The sequence below is a fragment of the Sciurus vulgaris genome (assembly GCF_902686455.1).
Source record: "Sciurus vulgaris genome assembly, chromosome: 14".
Lineage (NCBI taxonomy): Eukaryota > Metazoa > Chordata > Mammalia > Rodentia > Sciuridae > Sciurus > Sciurus vulgaris.
This window is the reverse complement of record NC_136475.1, coordinates 51524398-51545949: the sequence shown is the minus strand read 5'-3', so window position 1 is coordinate 51545949 and position 21552 is coordinate 51524398. Positions and strand designations below refer to the sequence as shown.

Here is a 21552-nt window from a genome sequence, read left to right as displayed (position 1 = left end):
ATCAGCCTTATAAAATAGAAAAAAATAATCAACATTTCCAAATACAATTTTTTTTTAATACAAAAGATGGCAAACAAATACTTTGTGGAAATGGAAGCCCATTTGGGTAAAGCAGCATTCTTTTTCATAACAAAATTACCACAAAAAATATAATTCTGGTATTTTAAAGAATGTTTCTACTTTAAATGCAGGTAAAAAGTTTTACTTACTTCTAATATAAATAGCCAGTATGCCACAGACAAAACTTCTCACCATAAAAAAAAATTTATTTTTCAATTCTAAAACTGTATTTAAACAAGAATGCATGGTGTTAAACAAATGTTTTGTTTTTCCTTTTCCTATATGGTGAAGAAATTATTCACATCTCTATCTATTCTAACCTGACATTCTAAAAAGTCTCCTTATTTGAAACTGGTTCTGGAATTTTTAATTTTATTTTTTGCAGTATACTGGGGATTGAATCCAGGACCTCATGTATGCTAAGTACTTTACCACTGAGCTACATCCTCAGATCCCACTCCACATTGTTGTTATCAGAGACAGTCTCACTAAATTGCCCAGACTGGATTTGAACTTGTGATACTCTTGTTTCAACCTTCTGAGTGGCTGAGATTACAGGCATGTGCCCCTCACCCAGATCTCCAGAAACTTTGATGAACCTGGTAGAAAAGATGCAAAGCTAGGTGCACACAGTATATAGCTTCAATACTAACAGACCATACCTACTATACATGTTCTAAGTAGAAGTAACCATGTTTAGACTTAGGTTCATGGATAATAAGCACAAGGTTGCCATAAAGTCTAGTTTCTAACTAACTAGTCTTAGTTTATTGGATTTAAAAAACAATAAATTCTCAACTTACAGACAATATCAGAAAACAAGCTGCAAATTTACAGAAAAAAACAGAAGCAAATCCCACTGGTTTTTTCATATTTCATGTTGGAGCAAGTGGAATTTCTTCTTTATAATAAAGAAAAAAGTGAACCTATTTTTTGATTGTATTTTTATGTTGAAAATATGCTTTCCTTAGACTTACATAAATGCATTACATTCTGAGTAAGAAACAAGTTATAATTTGTATTAGTTCATAAAATATGAATTTATACTTACCAGGGCAAATTGTGTTGTTTTTGTTAGCTCCAACTATATTATCTAATTAAAAAAAAAAAAATCACAATTAACTACTTTAGTAACAATATCTCATACCTCCCTAGTACTTTATAACATACAAAACATATCTTCAATCAGTCACCTTTAACCTTCTTAAGGATCATTAAGAGCTGGCTGCCAGTCAGTTGTATACATCTATATGCAATCTTTCAAAGAATTGGGTGCAGGTAAGAAATTATTAAAAGACAACATAGGATAAGTATTCTGATTAAAAAAAAAAGTGAGACCATAACCAAAGATAAGACTGATTGATATATCTTCTTTTATCTCCCATTCATCATTTGATAATCAGGATATGTCACTGGATCACATACTTAAAAACAGAAAATACAGATATTAATAAAACTTTGGAATAACATGTTAATGATATGCTTTATACACACACACACACACAATATGGCAATGAACCTTCATTTTATTTATTTATATGTAGTGCTGAGAATCGAACCCAGTGCCTTGCACATGTTAGTGCTCTGTCACTGAGTTACAACCCTAGCCCCCAATGATATGCTTAAAAAATAAAAAAATAAATAAATAAAGTAGGACATTTTCCAGGTACACATACTATATCTATCACATATAGGTACATTTGCACAGGAAAGCAAATTATAGTGCACAGAAATGTATACTGAAGCATTCTTTACAATGGCAAAAAGCTAGAAACGAATGTAATGGAATAGCTACATTATAGCCTACTCATACAAGAGAATACTGTGCAAAGATTTTTTTTTTAAGTTTTTTTTTGTTTGTTTTTTTAGTTGTAGATGGACACAACACCTTTATTTTTATGTGGTGCTGAGGATCAAACCTAGTGCCTCAGGTGAGGGGCAAGTGCTCTACCACTGAGCTACGACCCCAGTACCTGTGCAAAGATCTTAAAATGCTATTTATTTGAAAATAAATAAGAATTGAAGTATCAATATGAACAGATCTCAAAAATAGCATCAGATAAAAGGGAAAAATGAAGAATAACATATAAGAAGAAATGTATATAAAATCTGGTAATATGAAAAACAATGCTATATTATACATATAAAAAGCATAAGCAAATATAAGAGTGATACACTCCAAATTCAGCATACCTTGAGGAATAGGGGAGTGAGGATAGAATGGGAATGAAATGTGAAGGGGCACATGAAAAACATCTGTAAGGCTTTTTTCATTGAAAAAAATCTGAAAAGAAGTTTAGCAAGTTTGTTTTATAAAGCCAATACAGAGCACATGAGAATTTATTCTTTATCTTTTTATTTCTGTATGCTAGAAGTGTTTTATTTTAAAATAAACATTAAAATTGCATATTTTTAGTTTATATAAATAGAATCATCTATAAAATCTTCTGTGATTTGTTTTTATACCATTCAACTTCATATTTTTGAGAACTATTCAATTGATACATCAAAATTCATTTCAATTATTTTAACTCTATATGATATTCCTTTATGTGAATACACCATACTTTGTTCAATTCCTACCACAAACAATACAGTAACATTCTTATACTAATTATGCATATGCACAAACATTCCCTAGGGAATATCATCAGAAAAAAATCTATGGTATTATAGGGGGGGTACCTCTGTTACAACATTATTACTTTTGTAAAATTGCGTTAATTGACTTTCTAATTGACTTCTAATACTCTAGTATGCCCCCACATACTTACTTCTTTTTTTATTTTTGGTCCTGCAAAGTGAACTCAGGCACTTTTTTACCACTGAGACACATTCCCAGTCTTTTAAAATTTTGAGACAGGGTCTTGCTAAGTTGCTAAGGCTGGCCTCAAACTATTGGTTCTCCTGTTTCAGCTTCCCAAGCATTGTCACAGAGCCTGGATGTTGCTACTAATTTCTGATTTCACAAATTCAACGGTATACTTATCTAAGTCCTCTGTTTAAGCTAGCATATATTATAGCAGCATGATAATATAATTTAAATAGCCAGATGCAGTGGTGCACACCTGTAATCCCAGCACCTGGGGAGGCTGAGGCAGGAGGACTGCAAGTTCAAAGCCATCTGCAGTCACTTATCAATGCCCTAAGAACTTAGTGAGATCCAATCTAAAAATAAAAAATAAAGAGGGCTGGGGTTGTGGCTCAGTGGGTAAGCACCTCTGGGTTCAATTCCTGGTACCACTAAGTGAATATTACAGACTGATGAAATTTAATATAGCTAGAATATCTACAGTTAAATTGGATATAGTAGAGATCAAGTAAAAAATTGCTGCCAAATTAAATGTATACCTGAAGAGATATATTTAAAATCATAACAGGATTCTGCATTCAGACTGCTTTAAAATATCTTTCAATTTCCACTTCAGTTTAATAAAGTGAAACCAGAATTTATAGTTTATACAGTTGTAATTTATTTAACAAAGGTAATAGAGAATACAAAAATGCATACTGAAAAACCCATTACCCCTATATGTTAGCATATGATTGTACGTTTACAGGTTCAATTAAAATATGTGAATGGACTGGGGTTGTGGCTCAGGGGTAGAGTGCTTGCCTAGCACATGTGATGCACTGGGTTTGATTCTACAACTAAAAAAAATTAAAATGTTTGAAGAGCCAGGTGCAGTGATGCATGAGTGTAATCCAAATGACTCACGAGGCTGAAATGGGAGGATTACAAGTTGGTGGACAGCCTCTGCAACTTAGTGAGATCTTGTTTAAAAAAAGGGGTTGGGGAATGTAGCTCAGTGGTAAAGTGCCCCTGGGCTCATCCCTCATACAACAACAACAACAACAACAACAACAACAAAAAAAAAAAAAAAAAAAAAAAAGAAGTCATTATCTGCTTTAATCATCATCTGCTTTTAGATTAACCCTTCAATCATCAATTTCTTATCCTGACATTGTGAAATAAGAGAATAAGAAAGCTTTCACTACAATGTCAAATTGTTCTTCAGAACTGATAGTTCTCTTAGATTTTTTTTTTTTTTTTGGTGTCCTGGAATTTAAACTCAGGGATACTGTACCACTGAGCTACATACCCAGTCCTTTTCATTTTTTGTTCCGAGAGGGTCTTGCTAAATTCTGAGACTGGCCTTGAATTTGTGATCCTCGTGCCTCAGCCTTTGAGTCACTGAAATTACAGGCTTGTGCCACTGTGCCAGCCATACCCTTAGATTTCTAATGCAGGCAATACACTGTTAGATATTAACTCTCTCTAGATAGCTACTCTAACTCTGCGGACAATCTCTTTTTTAAAAATGTTTATATCTCTCTCAGTAATACTTTTTGCCACATTTTCTTTATCATTTTCTTCCACAGATACGCAAAAACAAGGAAAATCATGAGTTTTTACTGCAGTATAAATACTTCTGTAGTAATTTCCCTGTCACATAAAGCACCAAGTAAACAGCATGTTAGTTTTAATATTTATTTTACTCTTCTTTACAAATAGAAGTCATAAGCAGATAAAGAAGAGAACCTACCTTTTTCACATTTGTCTTCTGAAGTATTAGTTAAAAGTGGTGCTGTAAGGACATGCATACAATGGTTGTAGAAGAAATTTAGAAATTCACTTTTTTCAGTTTTCTGAAACAAACAATTAAGAATTAAGAAAACATCTTCAAGCATTACTAGTCCAGGCCACATATAAACAACATACTTTAAGTTAGACTTTAAGTGTTCTTACCACACATAAATGCTAAATATGTGAGGTGAAAAATAAAACCAAATAAGCAAACACATGAGAACGACATATACCACAATAACCACTGCTGATCACTTGTTTCTTATTGCACAGCTTCCCGATTCTTTTCCCAAGAATATAATAGAAAATGGACAGCAGTGGTTATTAAGGTTTATGCTATTTTCATATGTTTGGTTATTTAGTTGTATAAAATTCTTTAAAAATAGTTATCATCCAAAACCAAAAAAAGAAAACAAAAAACAAAAACAAAAGCCCTATCTGTCACCTGTTTCTGAAGGAAACAACAACAAAAAACCACTTAAAAAAGAACAAAAACAAGCCAGGCGTGAGCCATCACAATAATCCCAATAACCTGGGAGGTTGAACTGGAGGGAATCACAAATTTGAGGCCAGCCTTGGTAACTGAGTAAGACCCTATCTCAAACAATAAAAGGACTGGAATATATATGCTCAGTGGTAGAACATCTGTGGTTTAAATAAAAAAGAAAGAAGGAAAAACACAGAAATGAACAATCATGTCATGTGACTGGTAAACTGCTTAAAATCTGGATTTCAATACCTATCCAAATTTGGACAACTACTGAATCAATTTATTAAGTCAATATGCAAAAATATGAAAATTTAGAACTTGAAGTTTACAATTTATCATTTGACTTTTTGCCACTATTTTTCACACAACTGGGCCCACAAACTAGTAAAAGAAGTAATGCATGTATTCTCTAATTTTAAGGGAATATAAAAATAAAAAGGGCTGGGAATTATAGTTCAGTGGTGGAGTGCCCCTGGGTTCAATCTCTAGTACTGCCAAAATTAAAGAGGAAAAAAAAAAAAAGTCCTTCAGTATACATTCTTTTCTTTCTATTGTCAGAGAACTATATGAAATTTACCCTTTTATTTACTACTTTATAGTACATGGTGTAGTTGTTTTAAGGATATTCACAATGCTGTGTATGAATTTTTATGAAGTTAACAAATTAGTAAGATTTTAACAATTATAATCTTGTACATGCTGCAAGTGAACTGCTACAAGAACACCAATGCTTTGTGAATACTAAGTGTACAAATGAAGGTATTGATTGTTTCTCAAAATTTCATTAAAAAGTCATGTAAAACTGTCTAGGTCAAAATTTTTAATATCAGGGTAATTTCTTACATTAGTTGTAGCCAGCATGTTTTCTGGATCAATTAGAGTACGAAGAAGTCCCATTAACTGAACTGCACCTCCTAACTCAGGATCAGTATCACAGATCATCTGTTCAATTACTACATTAATAAGAAGAATATCCTGAAAGAAAACATATTTACGTTAAACTTCATTTGAATGTAAGACAAATAAACCAACTGAAAGAACAAAATCAGAATCATATAAAGAAAAACAAGAGTTTCAAAATTCTAAAAACACTACACTGAAAAAATACCACTCCAAAAGAAAGAGGAAAAAAAAAGTAGAATATGCCCCAGCTTATAGGAAACTATAAAACACAATCTAGTGATTTTGATCATTAGAGGTTCTACATTAGATTCTTATTCTAGATAATGAGGCATAAATTTAGAGGTTAAAGAAGTAAGATCACACATTGTGTAATACTAAATAAAACATAATTTGAAAACAACAGACAAGAAGTATAACCTAGCACTCAACTCTTTATAGGAGATAAATGGATGAACATTGTGTTTTATCTGTTATATAATAATCTAGTTAAGTAGATTTATTATATTAGCTTTAATATAAGAGTTACAAAACAACTGTCATTACAAAATTTCCTTGCATTCTATATATATTTTTTTAAAGTAGCAATTCTAGGTGTTGGCTAGGATGTGGGGGAAAAAGGTACACTAATAAATACATTGCTGGTGGGGCTGCAAATTAGTGCAGTCACTCTGGAAAGCAGTGTGGAGATTCCTTAGAAAACGTGGAATGGAACCACCATTTGACCCAGTTATCCCACTCCTCGGCCTATACCCAAAGGACTTAAAATCAGCATACTACAGTAAGGCAGCCATGTCAATGTTCACAGCTGCTCAATTCATAATAGCCAGATTGTGGAACCAACCTAGATGCCCTTCAACAGATGAATGGATAAAGAAACTGTGGTATATATACACAATGGAATATTACTCAGCCATAAAGAAGAATAAAATTATGGCATTTGCAGGCAAATGGATGAAGTTGGAGAATATCATGCTAAGCGAGATAAGCCAATTCCAAAAACCCAAAGGACTAATGAACTTGCTAATAAGCGGATGATGGTACATAATGGGGGTGGGAGGGAGGCAAGAATGGAGGAAGGATGGACTGTATAGAGGAAAAAGAGGGGTGGGGAAAGGAAAAATAACATAACGAGTCAAACATCATTACCCTATGTAAATGCATGATTACAAAAATGGTATGTCTCTACTTCATGTATAACCAGAGAAACAAGATGTATCCTGTATACAATAAAAAAAGAAAATAATAAATATACTGACCCCCCGCCCCAAAAGTAGAAATTCTAAGCAAAACAGAACAAAAAGTGATTAGTATGTCAAAGGCAAGTTTTGACATTAGATTAGCTCAGTGGATTTGAGGGAGCAAAATAGCATTATTAGGTTATTTTGTTATTCAAACAACACAAAGAGTAGTTACAAAAACCTATGGCATAGCTTGCCACACACCCAGGCTATATTTATAAACATATGGTGTGGCCTACTGCTCCTTGAACCACAATGAATAAAATAAGATTAAATCAAGCATAAGAGGAAATGATGCAATCAAGAGACGGAGCAAGAAAGAGATGTATGAGGATGATACCTCCTTAACATGGCATACTGTTTTGCAGTAAGGTTTTTTTTTTTTTTTTAAATATTCTTTTTCTTTTCTTTTTTTTTCCCCAAAGAGACAGGATCTTGTCATGTTTCCCAGACTGGTTTTCAACACCAGGGCTCAAGCAATCCTCCTGCCTCAGTCTCTCAAGTAGCTGGGACTACCAACACATACCACTATGCCTGGCTAAATAAGTCACAAACTTTAAAAAACATTAAATCTGTGAATAAATATGTTTATGTAAAGTTGCGTATGTATAGAAAAAATAATAAAGAGAAATGAGAAATGAAGGAAATGAACACTAGTCATTTTAAGGCCATAAAATAAAGGAAGTCACTAGTAAGTGAAAGTTTGATGAAGCAGGTGGCAAAGACAGCAGGCCAAAAAAATGATTTTTTAACATAAGTAGATGTACATTCTAAAATAATAAAAATGTAGTTGTTTATTATCAAGTATTATTATGTAATGTACATAATAATGATGTGCTATTTCTTCAAAGAGGAGTAACAAAATAGATTTCAGAGCTATGTGCTATAAAGAAATGATAAATGTTTAAGGTGGCAAATGTGTTTACCCTGATTTAAATATTACATAGGGCTGGAGATGTAACTCAGGTAAACAGCTTGCTTATTATGAGCAAGGAGCTGGGTTTGATCCCCACTATCACACACACACATACACAAATTGCACAATGTGTACACATACTGAAACACAAAGATCCCACAAATATGTACAATTTTTATGCATTAGTTAGAAGATTTATACAATTTGGACTCTACCAGTTAATTAGCACCTCAAATAATCTGTTCTATTATATGTAATCCTCTTATATAAATTCACCCACATAAAACTAGGCAAACATTTTTACAAATAATGGATTTAAGTAATACCTATATAAAAACACAGTGGCAAAGAAAGACTTCTTAAGGTACAGATCATTTATTGAAATGAATGAATGTCCTCCTGACATTCATATTTGTCTTCTCTCTCAAAGATAAGTCTCTCACAAATCCTGCAAAACTCTTAAGTACCAATGGCAAAAATTGTGCTGATCTATACGCAGAGAGATAAAAAGAGAACTGCGTTCACTGGGAGTCCCATAAATTGTAAAGAGAAAAAGACCATTTATATATTTCATAGTGAAGCCAATAGAAACAGCTATAGAGAGCTACAGCTTTTTTAGGAGATAAAAGAACTGCTTTTAAAAAAGATCTTCTATAAGAGTTCTCTGCCAGACAAAGTTTATAAGCACCACAGGATCTCATTCTTTAGAACTTTTTCAAGACAGTAACTTGAGAAAGGGTACAAGGTCAACAGGTAAAAGGAAATCTTCAGGTTTAAGGATTATACTTAAATAAGACCTTCTGAATCTATAAGAAACAAATAATTTGGAAGCCTACTAAATAGTTGAGGTAGTTTAACTGTCAAACTTCAGAATAAGCAAACTTTGTGATCACTCAATCTCTAAGATCACCTTTAGAGAACTTACACCAACAGGACCTAGCAGGCTATAAAAGCTATATTAAGCCCTCAAAGAAAGGCATCTTCCACTGCCTATCTCAGATGTAGCTAGCCATAGCTGGAAGTCAGGGCTTTACAAGGTAACAAGCAACTTGTTAAATACTCAAATTAACCACAGATCTAGAGGTTAAGTTCCATAGAAAAAGAAGGAATTGCAAGATAGTCCTATCCGTGAGGTACTCAGTCTCTGCAAAGTTATTCAACTATAATTCATGACTAAATTCACTCACAAATAGTGGTCCTACTATGATATCTGTGGGTAACTGGTTCAAAAACCACCAACCCCACAGATAACAATATCATGAGATGCTCAAGTCTCTTTTATAATACCTAAAATGATATAAATGCCATGTAAGGAACTGTTATTTATGGGGTCTGCAACCTACTTAACAAATATCAGATAAAAAAAATTTGTTAAAAAAAAAACTGCAGTTACAATTAACATGTATATACTTTTTTCTTGCCATTACTTCCTAAATACAACTACTACTTACATGGCATTTATACTGGATGAGACATTACGAGTAATCTAGGGATGATTTAAAGTATACATGTAAATACTATGTCACTTCATATAAGAACTTGAACATTCACTAATTCTGGCATCCTGGGCAGGGTGAGGGGGTATCGTGGAATCAATTTTCCAAAGATATCAAAAGACAACAGTATCTGTTGCTATAGTAGAAATCTAACTTCTTTTCCTTGTTTCTCCAACAACCATATCACTCAGGCAAGAAAATTCATACTCAAGAAGTTTCAGTAGGATAGTGAAAAATTAGGAAAAACTACGGGAAAATGCCTTCTAATGTCAATGACTTGATCTTAGACTTTTATGGAGGAAGCATAGTGAAATCAATTCCAATGCTGCATCACCGAGATCTATTTTAGAGAATGCCCTCTTAAAGACCCAATAACTCCTTCCCATTAATGCCTCCCATGGTTCCCTTTTTTTTTTGCTCCTTTTCTCAAATTGCCATTGTAGATTCTGTAATTATAATCTACAATTTATGAGTTTATAAATACCAGTATGATTTACTTACAGCATTCTGAGAAAGAGATCTAACATAGGAATCAGCAAACTACAAAACTACTCCACTGATTGCTTGCTTTATAATAAAAATTTTACATTTATTAGAATAAACATTTATTAGAATAAAGCCACACACATTCATTTTCGAACTGTTAATGGCCAGTTCATGTTACCATGTGGTTGAAATAAGTTGTGACAGAGACCACAGGACCCACAATGTCATATCTACTATTTGGCACTTAAAAAAATAACAATATTCAAGTGAGTTTAACCAGTTTCTTGGAAGTATATCAAGTTTTAATTCTAAATCAAAGTTTTAAGAGAAATGATGCCCCTGTTGGTTTCATTCATTCTAACATGAAACTATTCTTACTTAGAAGCAAATACTTTTGGTCTTTAAGTACATTTTAAGCAGGCTTAAGAATAATGCCCCAAATTAAAACCACACTGAGATTCCTTCTCTAGTCAGAATGACAATTATAAGAATACAAGCAATGCAATTTCCTGTTTTCTGTGATAGCTTGGTTTGCGATCTGAAGTGATGAAGGTCTCTGGAGTAATAGCAGGGCTCCTCCTGCTCTCTGGGTTGATTCGTGGCCTTGATGATTTGTCTGTAGAGTGCTCTGAATTCTGGCTTCTGGTCAGAATTAGACGGGTACCTTTTGTGAATGAGCTGCCACCCCAGTCTTACGAGTTCTACCTGGGAACTGGTTGTCCTGTAAGCAGACTGCTGCCTGACTTCTTCGAATTCATTTATACGGTCACCTCCTGTGGCATCAGGAAATATGAATGCCTATGGGGCACACTCATTGAAAGTTCCATCACATATGAACCAGTGATTTTAAATATCACAGGGTACGCTCCAATATCCTGTACTGTTCCAAGAAAGTTTTCATTCACCTTTGCACAAAAACAAGTACAAAATAATAGTACTGATTCTGGGGAAACAACCCACGGGCCAGTGGAAACCAAAGGCTCAACATCATCTCAAGTGGAAAATTTGGGGACCCTTTCAGGAAAGTCAGATGGGACTTGTTTTTCCCTTGGACTGTCTAATTTTTATTGCTTGGTGTGAAGTGGAGGAATTAAGCCACAGATTCCGGTGGTGAAGACAAGTCTACAAACCTGGTGCCCCGGTGATCTGCCTCTTATAAGATGGACTAGCGCCTATGGAAGTCATCTTTTACCTTTTTAATAATGTACTTTTAAAACCTAGTTTGCTCTGCTGTACGTATTTATGCAGTTTTTGCATGGAGCGGGGGGAAGGAGCTTCCCAGACTTAAATTTGTAATGAAGGCAATTTTTAGAAATAAAGTTTTTGAGTATCTAAAAAAAAAAAAAAGAATACAAGCAATAATAAATACTGGGAAGGATGTGGGTAAAAAGGCATTTTTTTTTACATTTTTGGTGGGACTGCAAATTGTTGCAACCACTCTGGAAAGCAATATGGAGATTCCTCAGAAACTTGGAATTAAACCACCATTTGACTCAGTTATCCCACTCCTCAGTATAAGCCCAAAGGACTTAAAATCACTATACTACAGTGATGCTGCCACATCAATGTTTATAGCAGCTCAATTCACTGTAGCTACGCTATGGAACCAGTCTAGGTGCCCTTCAACAGATGAATGAAGAATATGTGGTATATATACACAATGGACCATTACTTAGCCATAAAGAAAAATGAAATTATGGCATGTGCCAGTAAATGGATGGAATGGAAATTATCATAGTAAGTGAAATAAGCCAATCCCCCAAAACAAAGGCCAAATATTCTCTTTGCTATGCAGATGCTAAGTCACAGTAAGTGGTTGGGTGGGTGGGAGAATAGTAGTTTGCTGGATTAGACAAAAGGGGATGAAGGGAAGTGGGGGTGGAAATAGGAAAGATAGAAGAATGAATTAGACATAACTTTCCTATGTGCATATATGAATACACAACCACTGTAACTCCATATCATGTTTAATCACAAAAATAAGTTATACTCCATGCATGTATAATATGTCAAATATATTCTGTAATGTATATCTAAAAAAAACCCAAAAAGAATATTGCCCAAGTTGGGGTCGGGGGGCATGGAGGTGTATGCCTGTAATTCCAGCAACTAGGGAGATGGAGGCAGGAGGATCACAAGTTCAAGGCCAGTTTCAGCAAATCAGCAAGGCCCTAAGCAACACAGTAAGACTCTGTCTCAAAATTAAAATTAAAAGGGCTGGGGAGGTAGCTTAGTGGTAAAGCACCCCAGGTTAAATCCCAAAATCATAATTCTCAAAGTAATTACAAAGTTTGAGGTACTTAAGCACAGAATTCTGAACTTATCCAGTTTCTGAGCTGCATCTCACTGAGAATCAGAATTTAACATGTTTTCTTTCACTGATTCTTATTGACACATTTTGTAATTATACAGTCATTATCAGCCAATGGTAATCATTACAAATTTACATGAAAATTTTCTGACACTTTCTGTTAAGACAAAGAAAATATTAGCATTTGTGTATCTTAGGTCCCAGGAATATAGTAAAAAAGAGAAGAAAGAATAGCAAGAATAGGAAGATTATTCTAAAGTAGCAGAGTAAAAAAACTGATGGATGTTATGGAAAAATTTTTGGCTTATTTTTTAAATATTCACTTAAGAATTTAATAAAAAGTACATGCATATAAGTTGAACGATTACCACAAATATGTGTGTGTACATCTCTAATACTTAAACCTATTCTGACATTTAGAAGAAAATAATACTTCCTCAAGTTCTACATTTTATGCATATCTTTCTTCTAGGCTAACAATTACTTTAAGGAAAAGTTCAAATGATAAAACTGTTAAGTCTTAGAAACTCAGAAAAATGAAAGACCTTGAAGACTATCATTTTAGGAAGAAGAGAAGCCAGGTACAGTGGCATAGGCCTATCACTCTGGCTATTTGGAAGGTTGGAGGGGGTGGGGACGTGGTGGATATTAAGCCGAGGAATTCAACCAGCCAGGGCAACACAGGGAGAACCGGTCTCAAAAGGGAAGGAAACAAAAAAAAAAAAGGAAAGAAACTGAAAAAGATCCTTTAACTATTTCTTCTCCAGGCTTATGCATCAATTAAATGAAACAATGAAATACTGTCAATGAAAACAAATCAAATTTTTCAGAGTTAAGAATTCTAAAAGTTAATTGTTTAGGATTATCATGGTCTAAGTAAGATTTATGGTCACTTTATGATGAATGCCTTTAATCATACACACCACTAAGGATGGAGTAATGGGAATGTTAATTGATTTTTCTTTTTTTAAAACAGCAATTTTGGGCATGCTGAATTATTCCCTCCCCAACCCCCCCCCCCCCCAGTACTAGGGATAGAACCCAGGATCCCAGGATCTTGTACATGCTAAGTAAGCACTCCACTACTGAACTCTATTCCCAGCCCAGAAGCATTAATTTCGAAGTTATCTTCTGTAAAGAATGATACTAAGATAAAAACATCAACAGTGAGATTGTGAAATGATTAAATAACCTAGGTATTTATTTAAAATCAGATTTAGCATCATCTGACTTTTAAAAAAAGTTAAAATTTACTTAACACTAAATATTATTTCTCTAATGCCTAAAATATAGTACTAAACCAAACTGATTCTAAAATAAAATTCCTTTAAAAAAATTGGAACTGGGTATGTGGCGTGTTACTATAATCCCAACAACTTGGGAGGCTAATATTGCAAGTACAAGGCCAGTCTCAGCAACTTATTAAGGACTTGGTAACTTAGTGAGACCCTGTATATTTTATTTTTAATATATAAAATAAAAAGTGCTGGGGATGTAGCTCAGTGATAAACCACCACTGGGTTCTATCCCCAGTAGTACAGCAAACAAACAAAAAGTATTAAAAATATAGGAAGTAAAATTTAAGCAGACATTAAGAGACCCAGGGTTGGGGCTGTGGGCATGTGCTCAATGGCAATGCACATGGCTAGCAAGTGTGAGGTCCTGAAATCTATCCCTAGCACCATAGGGAGTAGGGGGATCTTAAAAAGAAAGATTAAACAAGAAACATATAAAACTGCAATCTCTAATTAACTAGATAGCTGAACTAATCAAAATTGGGAATCAAAAACCTTCCTCAAGGGCATAGTTACACTTCAATTACCATCTATTTAACACTAAAATAATTTTATATTAAAAGAAAAAACAAATTACAGTTATGTGTTCATTTTGTCCATAAAATAGTTTTAAGGGGAAAATTTAAAATTTGTTGCAGTGGGAAGACACAATGAATATGTCTCATTAAAATTTCATTTCCACTTTAGAAGAAAACTGAACAAATGAAAGCAATTTCTTAGTCATAGGGACCTGACCTGCAAATATCCTAAGGATCCAAAATTCCATTTCTTTAGCTTTTCAAATTAAAAAAAAAAAAAAAAAAAAAAAAAAAAAAAAAATCAATATTTAAGAATCTGATTTGAGGACTGGGGATATAGTTCAATTACAGTTCAGTGGCAGAGCACCTGCCTACCATGTCCATGGCCCTGTATTCAATTCTTAGTACTGGGTAGGAATAAAGAAAAAAAGATGATTTAATTATATTTTATGCCAATACTGGTTTGTTGAGTATCTGTTTTTTCTTCGTAATAAAAAATTGCAACATATTCTGAATTTGCCAAAGTCACAATTGATCAGAAACATAATTTAGGATTACAGTTATGCTTTTTTTCACAACAGTTTATTAACACTATTCCACAAGTAATTCACATAGAACCCAAGCATTATTACTTACATCATCACTCTGTTGGGCTTCTTGCATTACAAATTCTCGAACCATAGATGGACTAAACTCTACTAGATAAGAAAATATATCTGTAGCAGCTGATCTGACTTGCAAATCATCCATGCCCTGATAAAAGGAAAGCTAGGTTAATTAGAGACTGTTAACAAACTTTATTCTTGCATTTACCTTCCCCCCTCCAAATCCATGTATTATCTCTCAAGTTGAATTAAATACTGATCTGTAATCAAAATATACAATTTCTCCATGATTTTCTTCCTTTCTTTTTATAAATATTAAAATTCTGGGGCAACTCACTGATTAATCATCGCTGGTTTTGACCATCACAAAGAAATATTCACAGATTTTTAAAAATAAGAATCAGCATAAGATTATAAAGTAATGCTTTAAAATGCTGCCAAAACTTCAGGGAGGCATTTATTTCAAATATATACAAAAAATTGAATATACTTCCATCAAAGTCTTTCAAAATCTGTCTTTTGTCCTATACTTAATAGGATTACTGTTCAGCAACTGATTCCATCTTCGATGGCTTGCCAAACAGAAACACTTTTTGGGCATTTTTATCCCTTTCCCATAACTTAGTTTTCTAAAAGCAATGACCGTGCAAAAAAATCCCCGAGTTCTTAAAGTGTGGTTCAGGGAATCCTTTTGAGGGGTCTAATATCCTTTTCAGGAAGTGCACAGATTAAAACTATTTTCATAGTATTAATAGAAAGATTTTGTCTTTTTCATTCTTAATCACAAATACAGTGGGATTTTCCAGAAGCTACATGACATGATAAATTAAATACAGCAGGGGCTGGGGTTGTGGCTCAGTGGTAGAGCTTTTGCCTAGCATGTGTGACGTACTGGATTTGATTCTCAGTACTGCATATAAATAAAATAAAGGTCCACTGACAACTAAGAAAATATTTAAAATAATTAAAATAGAGCAGTAACTATGAGAATCTAGCTAATACCATTAAGACATTAAAGGGATTAGAAAGAAAAACTGGAACAAAACAAAAACAGGGCAAATGATGTTCATGCTTCTCAATTCTGATTTGGGAAAATTTTGTTTGTTAATATATAATGGATTGCTTATCAAATCAAAATGAATAAAAATTTCTCATTTTAGTCAAGCACAGTGGGGCTTGCCTGTAATCCCAGATATGTGGAAGGCAGAGGCAGGACAATCACATGTTTGATACCACCCTGAGCAACTTAGCAAGACCCTGCCTCATAATAAAAAGTAAGGGCTGGCAATATATCTTAGTGGTAGAGCACTTGCCTAGCATATACAAAGCCCGGGATTCAATACCTAGAACCACCAAAAAAGAAGTCTCATGTTAATTTTTCATTCAGTAAATGCCAATGGGTAAACTCATAAATGAATTCTGAGAACCATGCCCTAAACCATATTGTAATACTAGACCCCTTGGGCCAGTCTGCCCTCAACCACTCACTGGTCTTAAAAAAAAAAAAAAAAAAAAAAAGATATTTAAAACAAACAAACAAAAAACTAACAACAACAAAAAAAAATCATTGGCTTCTATGAAACACACTTGTTACAGAAAATATAATGATCTTTCAAAAACGTAAGAGATTCTTCTTCACTCAGATTTATCATATGTAAATCATAACATTAGTATTATAAATTAAATAAAAATATGAGAACTGACATCATTCTTGCAGTAATTCATTATCAGGTGAATAAAACTAAATGATAGAATTCAGTATGCCTTACCAAACTCTAGAATTTAATATACATTACTACAATAAATTCTTTCCTGTCCATAATATAAATCAATTTCAAAGTCACAATTTCAAAAGCATGAAAAGAAACCATATAATTACCATTACAATTTCAAGAGCAGGAAGAATTCCCAATTTTGCCAAAGTTTTGAAAAATGCATCCCTGTTTTGAGGTTGTAATGTCTGAGAAAATGCACAAAATTCCTTGAAAAAATTAACCTGTAATGTTAAAAATTATAGTGAGAAGCTGATAAACATAAAAATACTCTTGGGCACACTATAGTGTGATCTGCCACAGAATGAAATTCACCCTTCTGAAGGCTCTTGTCTTTTCACAGTATCCTGGCTTCCCAAAACTTACATTGAAAGAGATACTGAAAACTAACACCCCATTAAAAAGTATTAATACTCAAACACTATTCTCTGTAAACACATTATAGTAGAAGAGTACCAAGTAAGCCATTTGAATAGAGACCATCCTATAATAAACTGTTGCTGGGCTCCCAATGAGCCCTCAAAAGGACATCAGAGAGTCTATGTTTTAAAACACTAATCTTGCAAATGAGAAACCTGGGTAGGCTTCTAATAAATGTAACTACAAAGATTATAACTTACGGCTTTAAGTCACCGATTTTTCATGACTTCCTAAAAATTCCAAAACCTGATTAAGTTTGAAAAAGGAGCAAACATCTGGTAATCAGCAATCACTATTTCCCCCCAACACGTTTTGTATCTTATAAAGTTTGCAAATACATTAAAAAATAAAAAATATTTCCAAAAAGACAAGTCAAGTCATCATTCCCATATTCAAGAAGCATTCTTATACCTCTTGTTAAAAAAGAAAAGAATCCGCATTTATAAATATAACTACAAAAAATGTGAGTTTATAGTCCTGATATAAGTCACTTTATCTTATTTTGGGATTTATGAGGCACTCAAATTCCCTTATTGGGGGGGAAAACATCAGAATATCTCAAGTTTTTTTACAACATATAAAAACAAATTCCAGAAACTTTGAATAATCATTATATAGTTCAACTTAATACATATCTTTCATTCCATACTAATTATAAAAAACAAACAAAACTCTTAACAAATTCAAGATTAAAAGCGATGCATGCCAAAAGGGTAAGTCCTCTTGAAGAATGTAAATTTCAAGAACAGCTTACCAATTCACGCCGTTTATCATCATCTGTAGCCTCATCTGTTAATTGTGCAAAAACTTCAGACAGAAACTTCTCATCTTCCTGCATTAAAAGAATTACTATGAAATATTAACAGAAGATGTATTCATTTATGATTCACACAAACTATAATAAAAATTGATGAAAAGTAAACAGCATTTTCATTCACGAAACCTAAAATTTTAGATTAGATTTATAATTTCCAAAAACTGACTATATCATTCATTTCTAGTTATACATTCAATAATATCTTAATTTAGCTAGAAATCTCAGTATAAAGAACTTTGTTTGGTACCAATGATTGAACCCAGGGGTGTTTATGTTTAACCACTCAGCCCTTTTATATGTATTTTATTTAGAGACAGGGTCTCCCTAGGTTGCTTAGGCCCTTGCTAAGTTTCTGGGGCTGATTATGAACTCATGATCCTCCTGCTTCAGTCTCTGGAGCCACTGGGATTACAAGTGTGAGACACCTCACTTGACTGTAAAAAAAACTCTCAACAAAAAGAAATGTCTAAGAGGTGTGGCAGCAACTCACTTTGATACATTTTCCAGCGCTCTTTCAGGGCCTATTTACTCTTTACTTAAGCAAAATTCATAAAGTCTGCATACTACAGCAGTGCATGTGTGCACCCATGTTTACAGCAGCAATTCATAATAGTCAAATTATGGAATCAGCTTAGGTGTTAATCAACAGATAAGAAAATGTGATACATATCCACAATGGAGTTTTATTCACGCATAAAAAAGAATGAAATTATGTCATTTGCAGGAAAATGGATGGAAATTCATATTAAGTGAAATAAGCCAACTCAGAAAGTCAAAGGTCTTATTTTCTTTTTCTCATATGTGGATGCTAGAGGAAATAAAGGAAATAAGGGGTAGGGGGAGTCTCAGAAAAATAGAAAGGAGACCGTAGAATACAAGAAGGGGACCAGGCGGAGGGAACAAGGGAGGAGGGAAAGTGTTTCTGAGTAATGAAACTGATCAAATAATGTTATGTACATGTATGAATATGCTGACAATGAATCCCACTGTTATGAACACCAATAAAAATAAAAAAGAAAAAAGTTTGAGAATCTCATGTCAGTTCATAGGAGATTATAAACGGAACAAGTCAAGGACAGTGCTGTGTGCCTATAATCCCGACTATACAGGAGGCTGAGCCAGGAGGATCAAGTTCAAGGCTATCCTTGGCAATTTAATAAGACCCTATCTCAAAATAAAAAAAAAAAGAATAAAAAGGAATGAGTGGTAAAGTACTCCTGGGTTCAGTCCCCAATATCTCACTCCCTTGCCCATAAAAGCAGGTAGAATTACAAAGCCATTTAAAACACAAGAACTCAGTAAATATAATAATCTACAGGTAACTGGAGTAGAGTCTCACATGTTGTGGTCTCCAAGAATATAATTATATGAAAAATCACTACAGTAACTTCATTTTTATGAAGTATTAATTTCCCTGTGTACTATTTAAAAGGACAAAAAAACCCCAAAAAAACAGCAGAGTATGTATTTTTCCAAAACATAAATGTGTGTCTAAAGTTCACAGGGATACAATTAAAATGCTACTTCTGGTTGTATTCTGGATATGGACTGATTTATTATTGCTTAACTATATTTTATATAATAAACACAGAGTATGAAATTATAAAGAAAAAAAAACATAAATATTGAAATTGACCCAGGTGCCATGGTGCACACCTGTAATCCCAGCTATCTGGGAAGTTGAGGCAGAAGGACTGCAAGTTCAAGCCAGTTTCAGCCATTTAGTGAAACTCTATCTCAAAATAATAGAGAAAAAAAAAGGCTGGGAATGTGGCTCAGTGGTAAAGTGCCCCAGTATTGCCATTAAAAAAAAAAGAAAAGAAATTTGCTTTGGAGATTTATTCAAAATCTGCTAAAAGAAAATTGTTGAAATTGTTGCTGCTTTTAAGCTTTAGTAAAATCTTCAGTTTTTTCTCAAATACAGTTTCCATTAGTTTTAATTAAAGTAGTATGTTTTACAAATGTTTACAGAAATAACATGTAGAGTTGACAGTAAAATCAAGACACAATATAAAAGGATATACTTCAAATACCTGCATTTTTTCTTATTGTGGCTCATCATTTTGAAATATGCTGGCTTTCATCAATGAAAACCACCGGAGGACTGGCTATCTAAGTAGTCCAGAGATAGCATGTTTGCCTTGAATGTGTGAAGCCCTGAGTTCAATCCCCAGCACCAGGGCGGGGAAATCACTAGACACAATCATAGAAAGTATAATGCGCCCACCCACTAACCACCAATCAATGGGTACTATTTAAAGACAAAACTTTCATTTGCCTGACTCAAAAGATGTTTCTTTTCTTACTGATTTCACTGATTCCTTATGTAATGTGGCCTGAATCATCCATCTTCTGAGGAAACTCAAATGTTTATATAATCTTTCATTTGTTCCTCAATAGCTTTTTTCCAAATACTTCTGGTCTCAACATTTATTTCTGGGGGTGGGGATACTGAACTCAGGAGTTCCTTATCAGTGAACTACATCCCCAGCCCTTTTTATTGGTGTGCACCACTGAGCCCGGCTGGTCTCAATATTTTTATTTCAATACATAAGTACATATTTACCTCCATTTGCAACTTTTATAAATTCTTATCTTCCTATATCTTTCCCAATTAAATCTTCATCCTTTCCTTTCTGAAGATTAACTTTGTCAGAATATTTTCATAGGAAAAAAGTTCCAACTTCTAGACAAATGCAAGTTGCCAATTAAATTCTTCTTACATGACTCAATACTTGTGAGTGGACAGCTGGAACTGCATACAATATTATACACAGAAGCAATCTCAAGTGTTATAGTTTGTTGGAAGAATGCTTTCTGATTCCTAGTATATTTTCTATGGATTTCAGCATTATAATTGATATTTTTTTTAAGCTATGAAAATAAACTCTTCCAATGTATATTAAAATGACTGACAGCTTAAAAGCCCATCATATAGTTGGAATGCTTTTTCCTGAACTTGCTTCTCAAACTAATTAAACTAATCTGTTTAGAACTTTTTCTTTTCTACTTGGTTTTAAGAGTTTTTATTTTAATAAAACACAACTGTGTAACTCCAATTGTATGTAGTTGTTTTTCTAGGTAACAACAAAACCTTGTGGGAGGCCAGGTGTTGGTGGTGGTGGTTGAGGCTGGAGGAACACAGGCCACCAGCCTGAGCAACTCAGCAAAATCTTCTCTCAAAATAAAATAAAAAGGGCTGGGAATGTAGCTCAGTGCTAAGCGGCCCCTGGGTTCAATTCCAGTACAGCAAAAACAAAATAGTAACAAAACCCCACCAAAAAACCAAAATAACAAAAACAAAATAAAACAAAAAAAATCCTGTGGGAAAAAGGGGTTATGTTTAAAAAAGTCTAAGTCAAACTTCTTTGCAATAATGTAAAAGTAGACAAAATAAAACAGATCTTATTCATCATTTTTAGAATCACAACAGGTTAGAATTAGATCAAGTTTTGTGTCATTACTCAAAGACTGCCTAGTTCAATTTTAAATTTCAGGAGATTGAGTAGAGTTATCTGAGGCCAGCTACTAACAGAGACTGATTCAGAATTCAGGTCTCCCAAATAAGAAGACAAAATAAAGTCATACCTAACAAACTTCAGGATAGGTTCCTCAGTTCAAACTTAAGAATAGAACC

The 21552-nt window shown here is 33.6% G+C and overlaps 1 protein-coding gene and 1 long non-coding RNA gene across 3 annotated transcripts in view; both read right to left on the bottom strand.

Annotated features, from left to right (window-relative positions):
- PPP4R3B (protein phosphatase 4 regulatory subunit 3B) overlaps positions 1-21552 on the bottom strand; it is a 65123-nt gene that overhangs the window by 18144 nt on the left and 25427 nt on the right. For both annotated transcript variants that reach the window (XM_079110208.1, XM_079110207.1), the window contains exons 5-10: positions 17853-17930; positions 16786-16902; positions 14938-15054; positions 5982-6113; positions 4608-4710; positions 1112-1153 (exon numbers count right to left, since the gene is read on the bottom strand). In XM_079110208.1, coding sequence (XP_078966334.1) covers positions 1112-1153; positions 4608-4710; positions 5982-6113; positions 14938-15054; positions 16786-16902; positions 17853-17930 — 589 coding nt within the window. The remainder of the gene's footprint in view (positions 1-1111; positions 1154-4607; positions 4711-5981; positions 6114-14937; positions 15055-16785; positions 16903-17852; positions 17931-21552) is intronic.
- On the bottom strand, positions 3834-4601 carry LOC306643912. Its single transcript, XR_013759115.1, has 2 exons — positions 3930-4601; positions 3834-3895 (listed from the first exon to the last, which is right to left on the bottom strand). It is a non-coding gene; the product is annotated as an uncharacterized lncRNA (long non-coding RNA).